The sequence below is a fragment of the Etheostoma cragini genome, chromosome 12 (assembly GCF_013103735.1).
Source record: "Etheostoma cragini isolate CJK2018 chromosome 12, CSU_Ecrag_1.0, whole genome shotgun sequence".
NCBI classification, from domain to species: domain Eukaryota; kingdom Metazoa; phylum Chordata; class Actinopteri; order Perciformes; family Percidae; genus Etheostoma; species Etheostoma cragini.
Genome location: NC_048418.1, coordinates 23,968,940 through 23,991,384, shown reverse-complemented (window position 1 = coordinate 23,991,384; position 22,445 = coordinate 23,968,940). Strand labels below are relative to the sequence as shown.

General features: G+C 43.2%; 3 protein-coding genes across 4 annotated transcripts in view; 2 read left to right on the top strand and 1 right to left on the bottom strand.

Annotated features, from left to right (window-relative positions):
- The first annotated feature begins 571 nt into the window (after positions 1-571).
- eef2b (eukaryotic translation elongation factor 2b) lies at positions 572-10,280 on the top strand. Its single transcript, XM_034887836.1, has 14 exons — positions 572-775; positions 1,964-2,178; positions 3,248-3,429; positions 3,532-3,743; positions 4,144-4,322; positions 5,335-5,440; positions 5,824-6,076; positions 6,638-6,833; positions 7,196-7,319; positions 7,478-7,720; positions 7,999-8,352; positions 8,461-8,643; positions 9,220-9,352; positions 9,617-10,280. Exons 1-14 carry the CDS (start codon positions 773-775, stop codon positions 9,808-9,810), a joined length of 2,577 nt encoding a protein of 858 aa, XP_034743727.1. The 5' UTR covers positions 572-772; the 3' UTR covers positions 9,811-10,280.
- Positions 10,281-11,213: 933 nt separating this feature from the next.
- Positions 11,214-17,597, bottom strand: LOC117954529 (BTB/POZ domain-containing protein 2). The gene is made up of 9 exons (XM_034888410.1): positions 17,026-17,597; positions 16,793-16,912; positions 15,648-15,804; positions 14,712-14,817; positions 13,980-14,177; positions 13,675-13,867; positions 12,930-13,017; positions 12,684-12,830; positions 11,214-12,262 (listed from the first exon to the last, which is right to left on the bottom strand). The coding sequence occupies exons 1-9, from the start codon at positions 17,580-17,582 to the stop codon at positions 12,101-12,103; spliced, it is 1,728 nt and encodes a 575-aa protein (XP_034744301.1). The 5' UTR covers positions 17,583-17,597; the 3' UTR covers positions 11,214-12,100.
- Positions 17,598-18,970: 1,373 nt separating this feature from the next.
- The window catches only part of LOC117954028 (protein unc-13 homolog A-like), a 30,549-nt gene continuing 27,074 nt past the window's right edge, over positions 18,971-22,445 (top strand). For both annotated transcript variants that reach the window (XM_034887480.1, XM_034887482.1), the window contains exon 1: positions 18,971-19,423. In XM_034887480.1, coding sequence (XP_034743371.1) covers positions 19,402-19,423 — 22 coding nt within the window. In that variant the 5' untranslated portion in view covers positions 18,971-19,401. The remainder of the gene's footprint in view (positions 19,424-22,445) is intronic.

The following is a 22,445-nucleotide window of genomic DNA, read 5'->3' as shown; positions in this document are numbered from 1 at the left end:
ATAATGTTTGAGTTAGAAAAGAAGAAATTAGGAATTATTTATACTAAAATAAAGGAATGTACGTTGATGGATAATTACAGACTGGAATATGTCAACTTTTGTCAATACTTTTTCAAAACCACTTCAATTGTTTTTTTTTAAATGCTATAAAATTGAATAAGACGCCCCAAAATTACCCATCAAAATCCCCCCCAAGAGTGTTGTGTGGAATCAATCATGCTATTTTGGGTAATTAAAAAGAACATTGATATAGGATAACTGGTCAATTTGACCCGAGGACAACATGAGGGTTAAACCATTGTTTTATGAGTACAACAGTATTAAAAGCTATTTTGAATGCTGTATGTAGGCTATATAATTGCTCTCAGGACTCAGGACTGTGCACCAGGTCCCACCTCTCTTTTTTCTCTGACCTATCTATATTTTATATTTTATATTCTTATATTTTTATACTTTGTGTCAATACTGTAAAGGGGTGGCTTCAATCTCATTGCAGAGGTACTGCACCTGTGTATAATGACAATGAAGGCATTCTATTCTACTCTATTCTGACAGTGGTCTCTGCGACCCGGCTGATGAGCAGCAGCGCCCCCTGCTGTCGAAGCCTCTGTCCTGCAGTGCATCCGGCATCCGCGCGCAGTAACAAGTTAACAGCAGCAGCAGGAGCAGCGGCCGCGTCTCTTCTGTTACCAACGGTACTGCCTGCTCTGAGGCAGTGTGCTAGCTACAGCAATACACCGCTAAACTCAAAGACCAACGACCTGCGGACAAAATGGTGAGTCGACACGGGGCTTACCTGCGCAGATATTTCTGTTTTTTATCCATTTTTAGCAGTTGAGAATACTGGCTGTCAACCGCCCCACCGTGTGAACTTCATGTCGAGTTATAATGGTAACGGTTTGGGGGCAACAAGCTGGTAATGGAGCGTGTCAGGTGTGTGTGAACGGGTGCTAACTGTCCCCATAAAGGCTCGGGATGTGGGCTGTAACGACGTACGCAGTAGCCAGTTGATAAGGAAACAGCGCTCTGGCCTTTACAGCCCGGCCCGCTGTGACGTTCTTAGCAAATCCTTTAATATCAAGCCGCTACAGTGACATGACTGTACAAATATCATGTGTTGAGAGAGAAATCACATGCTAACATGTCTTCTATAAATTCGGCGAATATTGTTTTTGCTAAAAAGTAGATTTCGGTTAGATTAAAAGCTATTGCGTAATAACTCTTTATCCACCACGCGACAAAATAAATTCTAATATACAATATGGCACCGAGATCGAGACATGTAGTGGATTTTCAATGGCGGACTGTGATAAATAAGGCGTTTTAAGGAGTTATTATTATAATATGAGCTTATGCTATTATGCTGGAATGTCTTGACATCCATTTTAGGATGCATTTAATTGTGTTTTTCTTGTTTTCTGTTGATTTTAACAATACATGTATGACACTGAGACCCACATTGGTCAGTGAAAATGCCTAAATTCTACCAAACTATGGAGAAAAATCTCTTTAATCCCTACTTAAATTGGCATACATCAATTTTTCCCTCTGTATTTTAGGCCTTGTATCTTATTTATGATCTCAAAGGTTTAAGCATCAGCAACATGTAGCTCATATTAGTCTGTTAAATGTCAAATTCTGAGTGTACATTTCAACTTAATTTGAAGAATTTAAAGGATTTAAAGAATTTTAAGGTATGAAATCATGACATTGTGTTCCCTTGGGATTGTGAAATGGTTCAACTAGATTAGGAACCAGGAGGTAAAGTCTTTATGCAGTACCTACTCCTTCCTCCTGTTCAGGCTGATGGATTCAGTTTCAAGTTTCTTTCTTTTTATAACTACTTGGAATGACTGCAGATCTGGTAGTGGCCATGCATAAATATAATATGATGAATAGGATGAACTTCAGCTGGTTGTAAATGGATGAATGTAACCCCCACCCACCCACAACCCTCCACCAGGTGAACTTTACTGTGGATCAGATCCGCGCCATCATGGACAAGAAGTCCAACATCAGGAACATGTCTGTGATTGCCCACGTGGATCATGGGAAGTCCACTCTGACTGACTCACTGGTGTCCAAGGCAGGGATCATTGCTTCGTCCCGTGCCGGAGAGACACGCTTCACGGACACACGCAAAGACGAGCAGGAGCGCTGCATCACCATCAAATCAACGTATGTGGTTCGGAGAAGTGGGTTTAGAAACAGCTCAGGGTTTTTCGTGCAACCTATTAAAGGTGGTTAAACTTGTATGTATGATAGAGTTAAAGTTAACAATTAAAGTTTTGGTAGAAGATGCATATTCAGGTATTATATTAATGAGAGTTTGACCATCAAAATCTAAGCTAACCTACTTCATCAGGACTGTTTGGGTGCAGTTTGAGCAGATAGATTGACAACATAAAGTAACCACCCCAAACAGGTTGTCCAGGCATTGTTTCCAAACTGCTGACGCACAGAAATGACCTCATGTTTTTCCAACTGAGTCCCACCCACTTTACAACAGGTGTGACGAGCACAAACACACATCACGCAGTTATAATAACCAAAACTGTTATATCTTTGGCAGGAACATGTCAATCATGGTTGATTGTAAGATGCTGATTGAGATAAAAAAAAAAGGTTTTCAGGGCCTTTCAATTTCAAACATATGAAACAAAAGAAACCGGTAGTACATGTGCACAACGTAGTTATAGATATTCAACTTAGTTATTAACATGAAATAGCTAAACGCTTCCACATTGTCTGATCTGAAAGCATTAGACGAGTGTTTGTTTTCTTTGCAGGTCTCAAAAATTCTTTTGTAAAGGCAGAACACATGTTTGTCTGGAGAGATTGTTATTCTAGCCATGTTACAGTCCCGTTTTGAGTTCCCTTATTTAAATATCACGTTACAGGATGCTGCATTTTCTAAAATCCACTCAGGATGTTTCTGTCTGATTCCAGTAAATGCACCAGCACTGACATTGAATCACATCAGTAAATATTTACTGAACTCATTCCAGTCAAGCCAGTTTGAAGCATTTGAACTGGAAAGTCTCCACTCAGCATGTCTGCCTCGTTAGTGGTAAGTTAGAGGAGCGTCTGGCTCATTCCAGTATTGTGACCACTCACTTTAGAGATTCATTCCGTTAAACTTAATTTAATCCATCCTTTATTTGACATTTATTTGAATGATGCAGAGGTAGTGATATGTGAACGGTGAACGTGTCCCCAGCCTTTCACTGTCCCCTCTGTTATTCAGGGCCATCTCTATGTACTATGAGCTCGCAGATAACGACCTGGCATTTATCAAGCAATGTGTAGACGGAAACGGCTTCCTCATCAACCTGATTGATTCTCCTGGTCACGTTGACTTCTCCTCTGAGGTCACTGCGGCCCTCAGGGTAACCGACGGAGCCCTGGTGGTGGTGGACTGTGTCTCAGGTGATTACATGACGGCTGACGCCCTCACCTCCACATCTCAAATACACACACACACACACTCTTGTTTTTCACCCATGCTCACCTGTCTGTTTCCTCTGACAGGTGTGTGTGTGCAGACTGAGACCGTACTGCGGCAGGCCATCGCCGAGCGCATCAAGCCGGTTTTGATGATGAACAAGATGGACCGGGCCCTGCTGGAGCTGCAGCTGGAACCAGATGAGCTCTTCCAGACCTTTCAGCGTATCGTGGAGAATGTCAACGTCATTATCTCCACCTACGGAGAGGATGAGGCGGGACCCATGGGGAACATCATGGTGAGGCAGATGCTTAAACACCATTCAGACTCAAAGATATGCTAAAAGTTGAACTTGATCTTTATTTGTGTCCCTGAAGGGCACTAGAGTGTGCAGCAGGTTTAAAAAAAAGACTCATGGGTAACAGCATCTAAGTATCCTACACAGAGTAGGAAAGGTACATAGCGCACTTACAGAATCAACATTATGTAATCAACGTTTGCAGCCTCAACGTCAGCTTCCATTACATCACCAGCCCCTTTGATAACATCTCTGACATCATCAACACATGGTCAACAGTCTATAATACAAATAACCAACCAAGAAACTAACCACCGAATTCAAGTTTGACTCCTCCCCCGTCTTGAATACAAGAGGGAAAGCTGTGGTTGTAAAGTATACCTGGATTTTTTTCCCTCAGATTGACCCTGTTGTTGGTACTGTCGGGTTCGGCTCTGGCCTCCATGGCTGGGCTTTCACCTTGAAGCAGTTTGCTGAGATGTATGTGGCGAAGTTCACTGCGAAAGGAGATGGTCAAATGGGACCAGCAGAGAGGTGTAAGAAGGTGGAGGACATGATGAAGAAACTGTGGGGAGAAAGGTAAACACATATCCAGACAGAGCTATGCTTCACACGTAACTTAACATCAGGCTGAAAAGCAGTGTTTTCACTTCCTTCTCTGGTTGGAAGTTCCAAGTGTTTTATCATAGGGGTGGGGACTGTGGGTTTGGTCTTGACCAACTGTCACTTTGCTCATTTGAAAGCCATGATGTCTCTCTCATGGGTGGGTCAAATTCTCTGGGCGGGCAAAGCAGAGAAAGGGGGGATAACCTTTCCCCTTATGACCTCATAAGGGGAATATTCCAGATCGGCCCATCTGAGCTTTCATTTTCTCAAAGGCAGAGCAGGATACTCAGGGCTCGGTTGACACCTATCACTATTTCTAGCCACTGAGGGACATTAGGCAGGCTGGGGGGAACTCATATTAATGTAAAAAACCTCATAAAGTGACATTTTCATGCCATGGGACCTTTAAAACAGGTAGCTTTGTGGTGCATTCAAAGTTATTGTAAAATACCCTTTTCCCATCTGGTGGTTGTTTTTGTCCTTCAAAAGCAATTTACTGGTTAAATAAGTTATTGTTATAAGTTATAGTTATTACACTATTATTAAATCTTTAATTTTGACCATATAGCCTAAGCAATAAACAAGCCTTTCTTTAATGTCGCCGCCTCTTGTTTTTCTTCTTCCTTTATTTTTTTTTTTACTTTATTAAATAGTATCGGTTCAGGCACCTGCACTGATTTAAACGCTTTAGCACGGGTATCGGAAAAAAAAACTCACACAATACCCAACATAAGCTCTGTTGCACCCGTAACCACGACCAACAGTGACGTCACCGTGCACAGACCACACCTTGGAGTACACGTTTACATCACAAGGATTTAAGCAAAACCTAGATTTTCAGCTGGTGTTAAGTTGCTCTTTCAAATGTTCTTGCAAACACCAAAGAATCTTCATAACTACTGGCATATACTTTAAAGTTGAATAGAATTATAAACTAGGTGTCAATCATCTGAGTGTCATGACGTGCGATCATTTATATGCACAGATTCTTTGACCCAGTTGCGGGCAAGTTCAGCAAGACTGCCACCGGTCCTGATGGGCAGAAACTCCCCCGCTCCTTCTGCCAGCTCGTTTTGGACCCCATCTTTAAGGTGAATGGAGAGAAAAAAGTGACATAAACTTACAATGAATATGTTTAATAGGGAAAAAATCCAGACATCATAGTATTGCAGTATTTTCTGTGGTAATACTGTATCGATACACAGACGCTAAATGGATGTATTACTATATATGTGTTGGTCAGTTTGTCTGCTTGACAATCCTATTTTGCAGCCATAAAATTTAAGTAAACAAACAGAGAAATGTATATTTTTAGATAGAACAGATGTTGACAAAGTTTCCTTTTGGAGACGTCATTTGAAATTGGGAAATATTTGAAGTTGGAAAAAAGGTAAGGGCTCTAAAAATGTTAAGGATGACTTTAGGGCTTTGAACTCAAGTTTTATGCCTTCTTTTTGCTTTTTTATTGTCCTAGGTTTTTGATGCCATCATGAATTTCAAGAAGGACGAAACAGCCAAACTAATTGAGAAGCTGAACGTCAAACTAGACTCTGATGACAAGGAGAAAGAGGGGAAGGCCCTGTTGAAGGCTGTGATGCGCCGCTGGCTGCCTGCCGGAGAGGCCCTGCTCCAGATGATCACCATCCACCTGCCCTCCCCCGTCACTGCACAGAAATACCGCTGTGAGCTTCTCTATGAGGGGCCGGGAGACGACGAGGCTGCCATGGGTCAGTGGAACATTTTCATAGCACGACACCCCTTCACCCACTGGAGAGGTCATCATTCAATGTGATGATTTAAAGGTCCCATTACATTGTTTTCTTTGGGGGCTTTTATATACAGTAGACCTTAGTGGTCCCCTAATACTGTATCTGAAGTCTCTTTTATATAGACCTTAGTGGTCCCCTAATACTGTATCTGAAGTCTCTTTTATATAGACCTTAGTGGTCCCCTAATACTGTATCTGAAGTCTCTTTATATAGACCTTAGTGGTCCCCTAATACTGTATCTGAAGTCTCTTTTATATAGACCTTAGTGGTCCCCTAACACTGTATCTGAAGTCTCTTTTATATAGACCTTAGTGGTCCCCTAATACTGTATCTGAAGTCTCTTTCCCAAAATTCAGCCTTGGTGCAGAATTCCAGCCACTAGTTCCAGTCCCACAATGAGCTTTCTTTAGTATGTGCTAATTCTAAGTCTGTAGTTTTTGAGGAGGAGAGGGGGGGGGGGGGGGGTCTTTATTTTGGCTACGCTATACTCAGGGCTTACTATCTCTGCTCTCTTCTCAGGTATTAAAAACTGCGATCCTAAGGCTCCGCTGGTCATGTACATTTCCAAGATGGTCCCAACCACCGACAAGGGTCGTTTCTACGCCTTTGGCCGGGTGTTCTCTGGCTGCGTGTCCACTGGCCTGAAAGTGCGCATAATGGGGCCAAACTACACCCCTGGCAAGAAGGAGGACCTTTACATCAAACCCATCCAGAGGTGAGCATGTCAATGTAAAAGCTGCTACACAGAGGCCTGGGGTGGCATGAGAACAGAGAACATTTGTGCAAAATTGTAACATGTAACATTTTAACCATTTGTTTTTGTGTATGTGATGGCAACTTTTTAAATTAAATTCAGTTTTATTCATAGTATCAAATCATAACAAGAGTTATCTCAAGACACTTTACAGATAGAGTAGGTCTAGACCCCATTCTGTAATTTACAAAGACCCAACAATTCCAGTAATTCCCCCAAGAGCAAGCATTTAGGAATGGCGAGGAAAAACTCCATTTAGGAAGAAACCTGGGACAGACCCAGGATCTTGGTTGTTCATAACAGTGTCCTTTTGCTCCATCCAGGACTGTTCTGATGATGGGCCGGTATGTGGAGCCTATTGAAGATGTCCCATGTGGCAACATCGTGGGTCTTGTTGGAGTAGACCAGTTCCTGGTTAAGACGGGGACGATTACCACCTATGAACATGTATGAACATTGCTTTTTTTTTCCTTTATACTGAAGTTTAAATTATGGTGCACCACACAGTGAATCATTAGTTATTTATACTGAAGCATGGCTTGCTGTCAGCATAGTTCTTCCTGGTAGAACAACACTTAGCATGATGACCCTGGCTCTGTCCGCAGGCCCACAACTTGCGGGTGATGAAGTTCAGTGTGAGCCCTGTGGTCAGAGTTGCTGTGGAGGCCAAGAACCCCGCTGATCTGCCCAAGCTGGTGGAGGGACTGAAGCGTCTGGCCAAGTCCGACCCCATGGTGCAGTGCATCATCGAGGAATCCGGGGAGCACATCATCGCCGGAGCAGGAGAGCTGCACCTGGAGATCTGCCTGAAGGACCTGGAGGAGGACCACGCCGGCGTTCCACTGAAGGTGAGACAAGGAGAACAGAGATTTTATATGATAAACTCAAGAGCTTTACAAAGCTGTCTGAATGTGAACATTTAACAAACATTCACCTACCCTTGCGCCTGGGTAGCTCCCCTGGTAGGGCGCGTGCCCATATACGTATAGAGGTTAACTCCTCAACACAGCTGTCACTGAGACAGAACCATCAACTCCGTCAACTCCGACCTGCGGCCCTTTGCTGCATGTCATTAAAACGATTTTAGGATATTGATTCGACTACCTCTTCCTTCATCTTGTTCCAGAAATCCGACCCAGTCGTGTCTTACAGAGAGACAGTGACAGAAGAATCATACCAGATGTGTCTGTCCAAGTCCCCCAACAAGCACAACCGTCTCTTCATGAAGTCCCGCCCCTTCCCCGACGGCCTGGCTGATGACATCGAGAAGGGGGAGGTCGGCCACCGCCAGGAGCTCAAGGTCCGTGCCCGTTACCTCGCCGACAAGTATGAGTGGGAGGTGACAGAAGCCAGGAAGATCTGGTGCTTCGGCCCGGACGGAAGCGGGGCCAACCTGCTGGTAGACGTGACAAAGGGGGTTCAGTACCTCAACGAGATCAAGGACAGCGTTGTGGCTGGTTTCCAGTGGGCGACTAAAGAGGTGGGCAGCACGTGCAACATGGTTCTGATGCATTTGTGATATTGTTCTTTTAAATCTTGTACTTGTATACTGCTGTGAATGAGGTTGCTGTCCTTGGTCATCATGCAGGGTGCTCTGTGTGAGGAGAACATGCGCGCAGTTCGCTTCGACATCCACGACGTGACGCTGCACACAGACGCCATCCACCGCGGTGGGGGACAGATTATTCCCACAGCTCGTAGGGTCCTGTACGCCTGCCAGCTCACCGCGCAGCCACGACTCATGGAGCCTGTGTACCTGGTGGAGATCCAGGTGTGTATAGAGACATATTACCACCAAAGGTACATTGGGAAATGGTCTAGTTGCATAGGATCCTAAATCAGAGTTGTACATTTTTTTTAACGTTGAAGTTTCTGTTTTAATTGATATTTATACAGACTAAATTTATTATATTTTGATTAGCAAATAAAAAAGCATGACTTATTAGGCACTTTAGGTCTATAACTTCAAGGGACAAACAAAAGATGACAAAATGATTCCTTTTAGTGTGAAACTATTTGAATCAGGACTGACTTTGTTGCACATATGCAAAGATGTATTGTACATATGCATAATAGGAAGTGTACAGATTATAAAGGGGTTGAGAACCCAAGCCATACCCCCCCGATGGTGCCTAGAGTCTGCTGGTGGTGGAGAAGGAACCTGCAGGGGCTGTCTGCCAGAGGGCGACTCAGGGTGCCGACGACAAATTTACAATTTGTGAATGTGAAAAAAAGCGCTTATCTCCATGCCAATGTACTCATCATAATTATGATACATATAAATCTCTGATGCCAGTCCTCACTTCATGTCTGACCGCTGTGCTTGTTGTGCTTGTTGTGCGTCCAGTGCCCGGAGCAGGTGGTCGGGGGCATCTACGGCGTGTTGAACAGGAAACGAGGACATGTGTTTGAGGAATCCCAAGTGATCGGCACGCCCATGTTTGTGGTGAAAGCCTACCTTCCTGTCAACGAGTCCTTTGGTGAGTTTGTGTTTTAGTCTGTCCTGTACAATGTCTTTTGTTGTAAGATCTGACTCTTACTTTTGTAGTTTAATGACAAATATTGGATGAATATTCCTAGATTGTTAAGAGTTCACCCAGATTTGCTTGCTTTTCAGTGTCCCAATATGTGTAGTTTTAGAATAATTGACTTTATTAATTTGTTCTTAGCTCGTTATTTCTCTATTCTCAGCAGAGAAGAATATTCCAGTATATAAATGGGTTATCTGTATTTATTGCCTCCAGGGTTCACAGCTGACCTGCGCAGCAACACTGGAGGCCAGGCCTTCCCTCAGTGTATTTTTGACCACTGGCAGATTCTCCCCGGAGACCCCAGCGACCCCACCACGAAACCCTTCCAGGTTGTCGCCGAAATCAGGAAACGCAAAGGTCTAAAAGAGGGCATTCCTGCCGTAGACAACTACTTGGACAAACTGTAAACGTTGAGCCCAGGTTATAAAATACCAAATCAATCTCTAGACCCTACCCCGTGGGCACTTTAAATCTTTGCACAGGCTTAAAGACACATCGCACAAATAGTTTTGACTTTGAGTCCGGAGCAGAAACAAAGCTTTAAACTTTAGTTGTAGGCTAGTGGAAGCAGTGATGCTTTTTTTTCATTTCACAGCTACAGTACACCAAGTGCCTAGGGTGAGGGTTTGGGGGAACAATTGGATCAAAGCAGTTGTAGTCCTTGTTTCTTCTATTCCTCCACATCTTCCCCCCCCCCGCCCCTCATCTGCCAGGATGGGCCTTTACAGTGCACTGTGATACTGCTGCAATAATGCATATTAACATGGATCCTTGGCCAGATAAAAGTATAAAAAGCCACAATAAAGTGTTACAGAAGTTAGACTCCCTGCGTTGGACCTTTGTTCAGTGGATGTAATTAATAAAAACATACAACTCATGATGACTACTGAAATTCTGTTAATTCTTTAGTGGGCTTAAGAGAATGGTTTACCATTTTGGAAAATAAAAATGGATGCAGGGATTTAACATTAAAGTTAGATGAGAAGAACGATGCCATTCTCATTTGTAAGGTGAATATAGTCTAAGGCTAGAGACGACAGCCAGCTAGCATGCCAATAATTTCCATAAAGAATTTAAAAGGGCTTAAAAAACATTCAATCTTGCACTAATAGGAACGTTGTAAGACTGTAAATGAGTGTAGTACTTTTAATGTCTTTACTTAATTATCTTTTGTTGTCTGTTGTCAATTGTAAATGTCTCAGGAAAATTTAACATAAATATCCTCTTCAAGGATGAGGATTAGAACTGTGCCCTCACATAAATTTCACACAAATAAATAATAGGATAAAGTGACCATAATTCAGCGGCATAAATCAGGAACAGAAGGGCAGATTGAGATCATAACGGCCATGGATAGTGGAAGAAGTGAAGCATCTGGGTTTCATCAAAAAAATACACTAAATACATTAATTAAATGTCACAAAGTCTTAACTGCATATTTAATGAGTGGACAGACATGGATGTAAAAGCAACTTAAATTTTGTTTGTCTTACTGTACTGTGAACTTCCCCATGGTATTTTATTCTCGGGATTTATTGTCTTAATAAAGAATGGAAAATAGATACTCCCAAACATAACCGCTGTCAATTAGTGAGCTTTAGAAGTGTAGGTAGGTGTTGGACAGAGCCAGGCTGTTTCCTTGTTTTCAGTGTTTATGCTAAGCTATGCTAAACGACTGATGGGTGTGGTGTAGTCTAGTCTTATTTTCAGCAGACAAACGTAAGACCAACAGGCGTTTCCCAAGATTTTACATTGTTGTTAAGTTACTCCCGGGATGGGTTCTTTTTCCAAAATCACAAGCACCACAACATTTTTTCTTCACTCTTTAATCAATAATTATTTCAAGTTACATATACATTATTAAATGCAACTTTAATATACAACCCTTTATCTTCCGAACCAAGACGGCAAGCTCTTCCGCCCATACTTTTTAAAACAAAGCTAAAAAGAAACATATCTGAAGAGTTAGTGTGCATCCATAGAACAAACAAATGAACATATGCAAGGCCGAGAAGTGCAAGGTATCATGGGTATAGGCAACTACCAAGCAAGGACACAAGATATCACAGATAGTACTGTATGTAGAAACCCAAAAATTGCTTACCATTATCATGTTGTTAAGATTAATATGAACTTTGGTTCAGAGAGTTCATAAAGCCTATGACGTCTATGGAAGTTACAGCTGATGTGGAATTGAGTGCAACGCTGGGCTGTACTGAACGGTGATGAGGCTCCTGTCTTGGCAAATCTTTTAAACCGTACATTCATACAGTTCCAACTCCTTTGCACTAACGCTGTGCAGTACAGGAGTGGAACTGTACATCTTAAGTAGAATACTGCCTTATGCCTTCAATCCACAGCAGGGACATCAACACTGAATAATCTGAGAGGCTCCTCTCTCCCTCCTTTGTGGAGTCGGTTACAGTCATGTCTGTTTCAGAGGCTGGCATCACATCAACACAAAGGGATAAAAGGAAGCCAGTGAGAAAGAGAGAGACAGCATCTCAAATGACACGCTACGCCCCATGTAGTGACCTACATCGCTTTACGGTTAGGTGGCCAACGGTAGTGCACTATATGGAGGGACCAGAATGATGTCTGAGAGATCAGTCCCCAGAACGGCTGCTGAGGCGCCGGCCCCGCGCTGGTGTCAGGCTGTCACATTTGATGGTGGATCCTTGCTGCGTCAGAGGGGGACTATGTGTAGAAGATGACCTCAGGTATCTGTCCGTCCTCTACAGAAGTGCCGTTGTTGTTGCCCGCCGCGTAGCAGAAGGTGAAACACGTCTTTGTGCCAGTGGACGACGACTCGTGCGTTACCTTTCGCATTCCCTTGGTCCCGTAATGAGAGTCCGGGCCCTGCAAGACAGACGGACAGGTTGAATACGCTGGTGGAGCCACCAGCTGCACAGTAACAGCTCAGATATTCTAACACAAAAAGGGGAAAAATAGACGAGCTGAATTAATAAATCCATTAACTGATTAGTTGAACAACAGACGTCGTTTTTTATAAATCTTTCATTATTTGAATCAAATTTGAAGATTTGTCAGTTTTATCTGTCTCATTTGAGAGTAAATTGGATACATTTGGGTTTATTGGTGAGCCAAAAAAGCAATTTGAAGGTAGTCTAAAACTAACTTCTATTTTTTTTTTTATTATGAAGGCAAATAATCATTAGTTGCAGCCCTGGAAAAAAACCACAACTTCTGGATTGGAATGCACTTCTATACAATGAAGGACTGCATGTGTATCTGGTGACATCACAGACCCATCACAGACCTTCAGTGTAGCGCAGGCAGTGTAGTTGACGTTGGGTAATATCTCCACTGGTTCTTTGAACATGACTCTGAAGGTGTTGGCGGACCCGTCACAGCTGAAGCCTGTGTCATTCTGGCCCAGCACCGTGTTGCTGTCCGTGTGTATGATCTGCATTGAGAAATGAAATGCAGAAATAAAAAGATACTTCACGCCTATAAAGTACAGCAAAACCGGACACAAAGGTTTGCGATGGGTTCGGGTGCACACCTGTATGTTAACTTGGTAGTCGGTGGGTCCGTGTATAGACCCGTAGAGACCGAACCCAACCACAAATATCCTTCTGTTTACTGAAAACCTGGGAAGGAAAACAGAACGGAAACATATCAACAGGGGGGGGTAGGACATAGTTGACTGTGTCAACATTTGCTGCTCAAAGCCTAAAAAGCACAGGTGGAACTAATAACATTCCACCTGTGCTTGCCTTGAAAATGATCTATTAATAATTACAATGTATGTGTGTGTGTGTGTGTGTGTGTGTGTGTATGTATATATATATATATATATATATATATATATATATATATATAAAAATATAAAATAAAAGATTGATTCTTGGCGTCTGTGTATCGATACAGTATTGCCACTGAAAATATCACTATGCTGTATCAATTTTTTCCCCCACCCCTACAGTGTAGCAGATGTTTTTCGCGTCTTTTAGAGTTCAATAATAAAGCCCCTGGCTTTATATCATACAGTGTTGTATGGCCGCAGTATCTGATTCATTGTCTGTTGTTACTGATCACATACAATGGAAATGTTAATTAATCTCGGTTTAAGTGAAGCAGGGAAAGGTGCAAATGCTGCCGATGTCATCTACACTACAACAGTGGTGCTGGGGAGCTTATTTTATTATATTGGTTTAAATTAAATTACTAACTAATTGATTACATTTAATCAATAAAGTGGTAAGGCTGAAATGACATTTTTTTTAAATGCTCCGCTCCTCACTGACCTTATGCGGTCGCTGGTCCCGCTGTAACCCCAGCGGCTCTCCACCTGTCCAAAACGGGTGATGCTGCACTCCTTCCCGCGGAGGCAGCAGCGAGGCCGGTCGATGAACTCCACGCGAGGCTTGGGGTTTACTGTGAAGTGGAGGAAGAGACTCACCACCTCTCTGTCGGTCAGAATACTGGACTGGGCCGGACCTAAAGGGGCGATGACAAGACCGGAGGACAAGGATCAGGGTCTGAAGCACGGGACGAGTGTGTGAATGAATGAATTGTATGAAAGCAAAGCTACAGTTGTGTTTCTGGTCACCTGCAGCAAACTCCTCAATGGTCATGAGGGGAAAGCGGATGAGAGTGAGGGCTTTGCCCAGCACTTTGCGCTTGTTCTCGGGCGTCGGCTGCAACTGTTGCCTGTGAGCCTCGGCCTCCGCCCAGCGCACCGCCGCACCGAACAAACGCACCTCCCTCACCCCGAGGGTATCCCTCTCCAGCACTGCCACCAAGGTATCTAAGGGAGGGAGAGAGGAAAAACCCAATGGTCAGGCAAGGCCACTTTATCTGTAGTGCACATTTCAGCAACAGGGCAATTCAAAATGCTTCACACAAAATCAGTTAAACAGATAAAACACAAGTATCCTCAAAAAAAAAAACTTGAGACTACCTTCCCACTAATTAGTCCATGTTAGTGCTGCCTTTCGTGATCATCCTCAGTGTCTCTACCCTTCACGACTCTATTTTTAGAGACGTAACCTTTCGTCTCCTTGACTCTTCTTCACACTAATTAAGCCGATCTAGCGCCGCCTTTCTTGTCTACTTAACGGCCTTCTTTGCGTTAGTTTCAGATCTTTTGACACTACACATTCACTTTTTCTTTAAAGTTCCACCCTTCGAGTCTGTCTTTCTCTGTCTAAAACCCTAACCCACTTGAGACTCCCTTCACACTAATTTGTCAATTTTAGTGCTGCCTTTCGTGATCATCCTCAGTGTCACTACCCTTCAAAACCCAACTGGGGCTACGATGACGGTCACAAAGCGACGTTACCCAAGTCGATGTCCGTGAAGCCTTCAGCGGCGAGAGCATCTCCCGTGTTCTTATCGATGTTCTCCAGGCAGAGGCTGGCGAGCTGGGGCTCATCGAACAACCGGGCCTGAAACCAAAAATACACCAACACATTTATTTCCCTTACGCGGCTCAGTTCAAAAGTTAGAACTGACAACTGAAATGACAGTTCAACAAGTACTATGATGTAGATGTGCACGATCTAAGAGGAGGACTGGATTTCAAACCTTAATACTTATGTTTGGAACGGACCGATATATGTCAAAGCACCAAACGCTGGTTTCAGATATGTGGACAGACTTGTAATCCTGTCACGTTTTCAATTTTTCAGGTTGTTTTTTTTGGCCGCCTTTAGTATGCAACATGTCATATTTGAGAACTGGATTCTTTTGTTATTTAACCCTTGTGTTGTCTTCCTGTCTTCCTGTCTCTTGTCAGGGCTTTTTCTGACATTTTTGTCACCTTTTCAATGTCGTGGTTGCTTTTTTGTTTTTCTTTAATTCCAAAGTTATTTCATATTTCTAATGTTGACATTTTCAGCTTATTTCAAAGGCCCATTTTTTGTCATGGAAAAACTGGAAATGGGTCAAATTTAACCCGAGGACAACATGAGGGTTAAAAAGTGTTTTGTCAAAAAAAAAAACATTTATATATTACTCAAACGGTAGAAGAGAGTGTGTTTTGGTAATGGAACCAAAAATAACAAATCCTATCTGTCCAACTCTTATCTGTGAGGTTAAAAAAATGTATCCCTCTGTTGCATAGTGTACTGACAGTGTTTGCACACAACATCTTGGGCAGAAAAACTAGGAGTTAAAAGAAGCCGCAGTCTTAAGTGGATATTAAGATTTAGAGGCAGTACAGCCAGTCTGACACATCCAGTTGCCTTGTCAACGTTTAGAGCCGGGGGAAGCAGACCTGTGTGAGCAGCATGAAAGCATTGTCTGCTCTCAGGTTCTTCTTGAGGAACTCCACACAGTGAGCCTCCAGTGCTGGTACTGCATACTTTTTAGCTGTGTATAGTGTGGTCATCACCGTCTCAGGCCCGATCTGGACTTCATCAGAGTAGAGAAACCTGCAGGAGGATCCCAAGTTAAACAAGACACTGAGATACTTTTATTTTATTTCGAGAACATTTAAAATATATATGTGTGTGTACACACACGTACACACACACGAGCAGGATGAAGCTTGGATGTTTCCCTCTGCTAATTCACTCTCATTCATTTCTTATATATTCCATATATTTTACAACAGCATAACCAATATACACAACAATGCATCTCTAGTTTTACACATACCAACCCCTTTTACTTATTTACTTACATTTTCCCCTTTACGTAGTCCACCACCCGTGCACAATCCATGCACTGACCCACCTTCACAATCATCTCCCTTCCTCTTCATAGCCTTTTTCAGTTTTTCAACTTTATGTCATGTCTGTACGATGTTTAAGCACCCGGTTTAACCATTCCACCAACTCACCCCACTGATCGTGACGCACATACTTTTTTTTAGAGTCAATCTTATTTGGAGTTTTTGAAATTTCAGATGTTCTCTCGGATCAAACCCACCCTGTCTGTCCATAAACATTAATTTTTTTTAAATTTCCTGGCAGTTCTTGCTTTGAACATAAATTCAACCAGATCAATGAATTTCAGACTATGTGACTTAAAGAATAAAGGACTTGTCTGCTCCAGGTATCAAAAATATTTAGGATTGGGACTACTCTCTTTTAGGTTGGTTTTAGATGTATTTCCTTAGATTTCCACTCCACTCAGTAACTTTGATATGGCTGTATGAGTGTATTACACAGAGTATATAATGATTTATTGTCTAGATTTATTTATTATTGCTATGGTCTTTTTACTAGATTTGCATCTATTATAATCATACGGTGAATTAATTGGTCTAACATGTGATGCTGCGTTTTGGAGCTTAAATGTTACCCGCAACTTAGCTAGTATGACATGACATTTAAAAAAAAAAATACCATCCCACTTTAAGGACACGCAATTATTCAGTTTAAAAATGGCACGCTCTCGCCCTCACGCGCTCCTTACTTTAGCAGGGCCAGAAAGGCAGCTGGCTCCACATCAGGAAGCTCGATTTCCGTCGAGGTCGTCGCCATCCCGCCGTTGAACATGGCATCAAATACTGCGCTCCCCACGGCCAGAACAAACCTGACGACGTCGACAATAAAGAACAAGAAAAGAGGTTACTAACCCTATTTCCGCGTTGCCGCTTCACAGTTAGCTTGCCAATATTTTGGAATACTCATACTGCAGTTTCTTACCTGTGCGCAGGTATCCTCTGAACCCCCATTCCTTTGCCCACCAAAAAATGAACGTCACTGAGCACTTCGTTGTTGAAGAGGAAAGCGAATCTCTCCTTGACGGTGCTCTTCGTCGCCTGCCAGTTGTACACTGGCTCTCGGTAGACCAGCACCGACGCAGCTGCCGGAGTAGCGGTAGGTGCTGCCGACGCAGACGCATTTGACGCTGGGGTGGTTGCCATGTTAGACGCCGGGGTGGCCATGACTCCGACTGCCGCAGCACCTGCCGCAGCGGACTGCTGCAGGGAGTTCTGCGCAGTCGGGGGAGCTCCGCTCGAAACACCGTTGCTGTCTCCCCCGCCAGGCCCCATCTGTGGGTTGGGACGCCTCGCTGCTCCCTGTGCTCCCCCAGCCATACCTACCGCTCCGCCGTTGGATGCTGGCATGGAGAAAACGCTGTTGCTGGGCTGGCTGTTTCCCAAAGGACCCGGGCCAGAAAAATTAAGGCAAGGAGGCCTGCCGCTGTTGTCTCCAGCAGCCATCTTGAACCGAGAGTAGGCGTAAACAACACACTTCATCGCTTTGAGTATTTCAGGTTGTCGCGACAGTCACAGCTGCCCTTAGCTGCCCCCTGGCGTTTGTTGTTGTTACTGCAAGGTGCTCTCCATCTGCACAGGAGGGCCATTTTCCTCTCACGTCAGTTTATAATATAGCAAACACGCCTGTTTATGAGTGCTTATTAACTCTTTTTAGAGTAACACATATTCAGTTGGTTTTGTAGCTCAGTCCGTATGGAGTTGGGTTGGGAACCGGAGGGTCACCGGTTCAAGTCCACGCACGGACCAAAGTATGGTGGTGTGGTGGACTGGTAGCTGGAGAGGTGCCAGTTCACCTCCGGGGTACTTCCAATTTGCTTTTGAGCAAAGCACCAAACCCCCAACTTCAATAGCAGGCTGAGCATGTAAAATGGCACAGACATTTGGTTCTAATGCCGATTACAAATGACCATTTCCATGACGGTATAAGTGATAATAGGTTTTTTGTAAAAAACTGCAATATTTTGTGAGTAAATATTGCTCTTAATTACACAAAAACTGTCTAAGTAGCCCTACTTCCCCATGTATGTGAGCAAGGCTTTAAAATAGAAGACCAACTTCAGGCTACTTCAGGCTTTAGCTGTGTGTGTGTGTGTGTGTGTGTGTGTGTGTGTGTGTGTGTGTGTGTGTGTGTGTGTGTGTGTGTGTGTGTGTGTGTGTGTGTGTGTGTGTGTGTGTGTGTGTGTGTGTGTGTGTGTGTGTGTGTGTGTGTGTGTGTGTGTGTGTGTGTGTGAAGATGAGATTTAAGTAAATAATTTATTTTTATTACGAGATAAACTTTGGGTTCTGTTAATTCTTCAAACCAAAACCTAAATTGTAAAGACATTAGACAATAGGCTTACACTTACATGGGTGCACCAATATCAAATAGATCCTTTTTGAAGCATCAATGGACTATCACATGATGATGATGAGATGATCATTTACATTCTGTAATAGAAACTACACAGTTGGCTCACATTGGCTGATTCCAGCATTTGGATATATTTAATTACCTTCAGATTAACCTGAAGTATAGGATATAAAGGATTCACCCTCCCACTATAATTGTATTCCCGGTATAGGATAAGGCGTTGGAAGAGGATTTAAGCCGTCATATGGGAAATAAAAATTTAGCTTACTTAAAAAAATGGGTGAATGGGACTCGTGAGTATTAGCATATACCAACTGTAAATCCTGTCGTTAGCCCAATATATGAATTGATTGAAGAGCCTGCCAGAGTAGGCTGCTTGTCAACTGCAATTCAACAAAAAAATCAATACATTTTAAATGTAGTTGAAATACAGGGCAGCCTATTAAAAAAATAAATACAACTTTTGTTAAATGGCGTGTACGCTGAAAACAATGAATGAAATTCCTCTCCGACATCACTGGGTGCATTACACCGGCCAGGCCCATCCCGTCTCCTCCGTTCAACCCACCGCGAGCCCCACTCCGCCTGCTACTCATCAACCGTGACGTCAGGGCGGCGCGGGGAGCTGTCCACGCGCGGAGAGTGCTGCTTCTGAAACAAGATGGCTGTGCGCGCAGGAGGAGCAGCGGAGGAGAGCCGAGGCAATGCAGGGGAGGAATGAAGAGGGGGGCGAGGAATTCACTCACTGTGTGTCTTGTCCTACCAAAAGCTTCGCTGAGAAAGAGACGAGTGCTTCTGACATTATGCTAACTGGTTTTCGTTACCATTTAGGCTAGCAGTTTGGCGCTTTGAGTTTTCTTTTTGTAACCAAGAGACAAACGGACTGACCAAACAAATCACGGAGCACTCAGTAGAGGACAGCCGGGGACCCTCACGCCGCTATCAGAGATGTCCCTGCTATGTGTGGGAGGTAAGATAGGGATTTAAAAGGGTAGTAAAACCATTTATGTTTGATGTTAATGACTATCATTTGGTCGCGGTACAGCTGCACAGTTGTCTGACAGAGCCTGCGGGCTGTCAGCTCCGTAGAAAAGTCTGTGTAGCCGGAGCACCGGAGGGTTTGTGCTGACCAGTCATAAATCACACGGTGTAGCCTATGGTTAACGGGAACACAGCACGTTTATAGTGGGGGATGCCACTGGGATGGGCTACTTTTACTGTTGCAGAATGACATGTCTTTCATTTACTCCAATAAAAATGCAGTGTGAATGAGTTCTGTCAGCAAAGAAAAGAGACCCATTATTCGTGACTGTTAACAGTAGGCTACCAGAAGCTCTTTGAATTTCTATAAATGTCTACATGGAGGAGGAGAACCGCTGTTTCCTCTCCCGGTGGGTACTGTTGCGGCGTGTGTGTGTCATTCGCGCCGGTCATTCGTGCGTGGGCAGTCAAAGGCGGTGGAGGAGGACGGGGAAAAGCCCCTGCCGCTGCCGCTGCTGCTGTTGCCGCACCGCCGCTTTGCCGCTCCGCTGAAGTCGTGAGGGAATACTAGTCGACTGGTGATGCTCGTCACTTCTCGACGTTTTCCCTAAAGCGATGCGTCACCTGCTCCTACCAGGCTCGCTGAAAGCTCCTGATGCTGACGCTGTTGTCTCTCAGTGCGATGAATAAGCATCTGTGATTGCTCATAATCAAGTAACACCACCTCCAGCTTCACGCATCCAGGGCGCAGTAATCAGGCCCAAGCTAAAAAAAGAGGGGACCCCTCTAAAACGCATTTTGTGGTCCTTTTGTTGGACACATAGGGGTTGAATCCAAATTGCAAAAACAACTTTCTCGAAATTATGAGAGTGTTGTACTAACTCAATTTGAAACAGACAGGAATGACATTTGGGAAGGTTTTGCTGGGCAATTTGTCTCATATGACTTTATTTTAATTATTGATTACATTGTCAATTGTTCTCAATTGATTAGACCTTTTTGTTGGTCTACGAGATGTCAGAAAAGGGTAAAACAACATCAACAATAGCTGAAACGATTGGTTCAATAGTCAAGTAAGCCAAATAATATTAAAATGTGCAGCTACATGCATCCTTTATTATTTGTTTTTAAGAAATAATTTAATCACAAATGCCAGTTATTATATTCTAGCTTCCGGAAAGAATTGGCTTCTGTTTTTTTTTATTTGAGAATTTCTTTGCCTTTCTTTCCCTGACACTAAATTGTATATCTTTAGGTTTTGGACTGTTGGTTGGACGAAACAAGACATTTGAAGACATGACCTTGGTCCTTATGATATTGTGATGGGTGTTTTTTAACGATTTGCTGATATTTTCTAGACTCAATGACTAATCAATTCATAAAGAAAACGATGGGCAGATTATCAATAATTGTAATTATTAGTTGCAGCCCTAATTCCAATAATAATTGCCAAAAAGCTGAGGTGATGTCTTAAAATGGCTTGTTTTGTTAGACCAACAGTCCAAAAACCCAACAATAATTTAGTAACTTTTAATTAACACTTACATTTAGTGTTAGTTTTGACCACATTACGTACAACTCACGTAGGAGTAGATGAAAACCACAGAATATTTGTTATTCTACTTTTAAAAAAAAAGAGGCATATTCATTATGAAAACATTTGCAGGTTATTTTTCTGTCTATTAACCAACTAATCCTTTAAGCTCCAAATCTGATCAAGCCCTGGTCAGTGAGGTAAACGTGTGTAGTGTTATGTTTAAGCTCAAGACATTTGTCATAGATTGGAAAATGGCAATTACAGTATGTGGGGACAAAATGAAAGTTAAGGGGGTTTCAAAGTCACCTTTTATGTCAGGCCCATAATGGATGCTAGCCCACCTCATCTTGTCCCGCCAGGTCCACCCACTGTCTGTCCCTGCCCTGAGTCAGTCCCAGGTGTCATTAAGACCCTGAGAAGTATTCATTCATAAACACCGGCTGCGGCTGTCAATGTCGTGGACTACGAGACTTGGCAGAGAGCCCTCTTTCTTTTCCTGTTACATCATTCATGCTTACCTGACTGGAGCTATTTCTGGCCTCCACCGTACTTTGCGCCTCTTGAATAGGCAGCATTTCTTTGGAGCATCTGCCGACAAAGCAGAATTCAGACACAGATACAGATTAACTCTGAAAAACTTGGCATCTTTTCCTTCAGCTAGACCACATATTTCTTAAGTCCAGTTTTCGCCCTGTCTTGATTTGGACACAAGATCTCGGAGCGTAATATCTCTGTCAGCAGTTTGAGGGACTACTGCAGATCTGTGTGATCCTTCAGAATAAGGGGCTGTCCACCTAAATCATGTCAGCCCTCATTTTGTCTTTGGATGGCTGAACTCAGCTCACCCACTCCCTACTTTACATTCTCTGAGAGTTCATGTTCAAGGGTTCGCTTGATTCCCCGCCGAGTCTCTGTTTTCTTGGCAATCTGCTTAGTTCCCATAAGTCAGAGTCTGCTGTGTCAGAGGTACTTCCTGAATGAATTCTGTGGGGTTTCACAACGCCTACTAAGCCTTACAGATTGTGCTGTGCATCCTCTGATTAAAGAATATAAAACAAGCAAGCGTTGATTTGTTATGTCCTTTAAGACATTTTCACATAGTTATTGATAGGTCTAGCTTTGACCCCGTTTTCTGAATCCAGACCACTTACCCACTCCCTACATTTCAGTAGATTTATCCAGTGTTACGTCCTGTCACAGGCCTATTGCTTCCAAGTTATAGGCACTTGCATGTACAGTATTTGCATGTGTGTGTTGGTGTTGCCCTTTCTGCTTAGATACATGCATTTGTGATAAAATATTGTTTGTGGGGCTCGGGGACATTTCTCATCCTAACTCATTCTGTCAGAGAGATTTATGATCGTGTGGTATTATAAAGCTTCAGCTTTCCACTGTTGAAAATCCAATTCCTTTTACATTGATCTTCACTTACTGATTTATTTCCAGGGCTGCTTTAGTGTTGACACTAAAACAC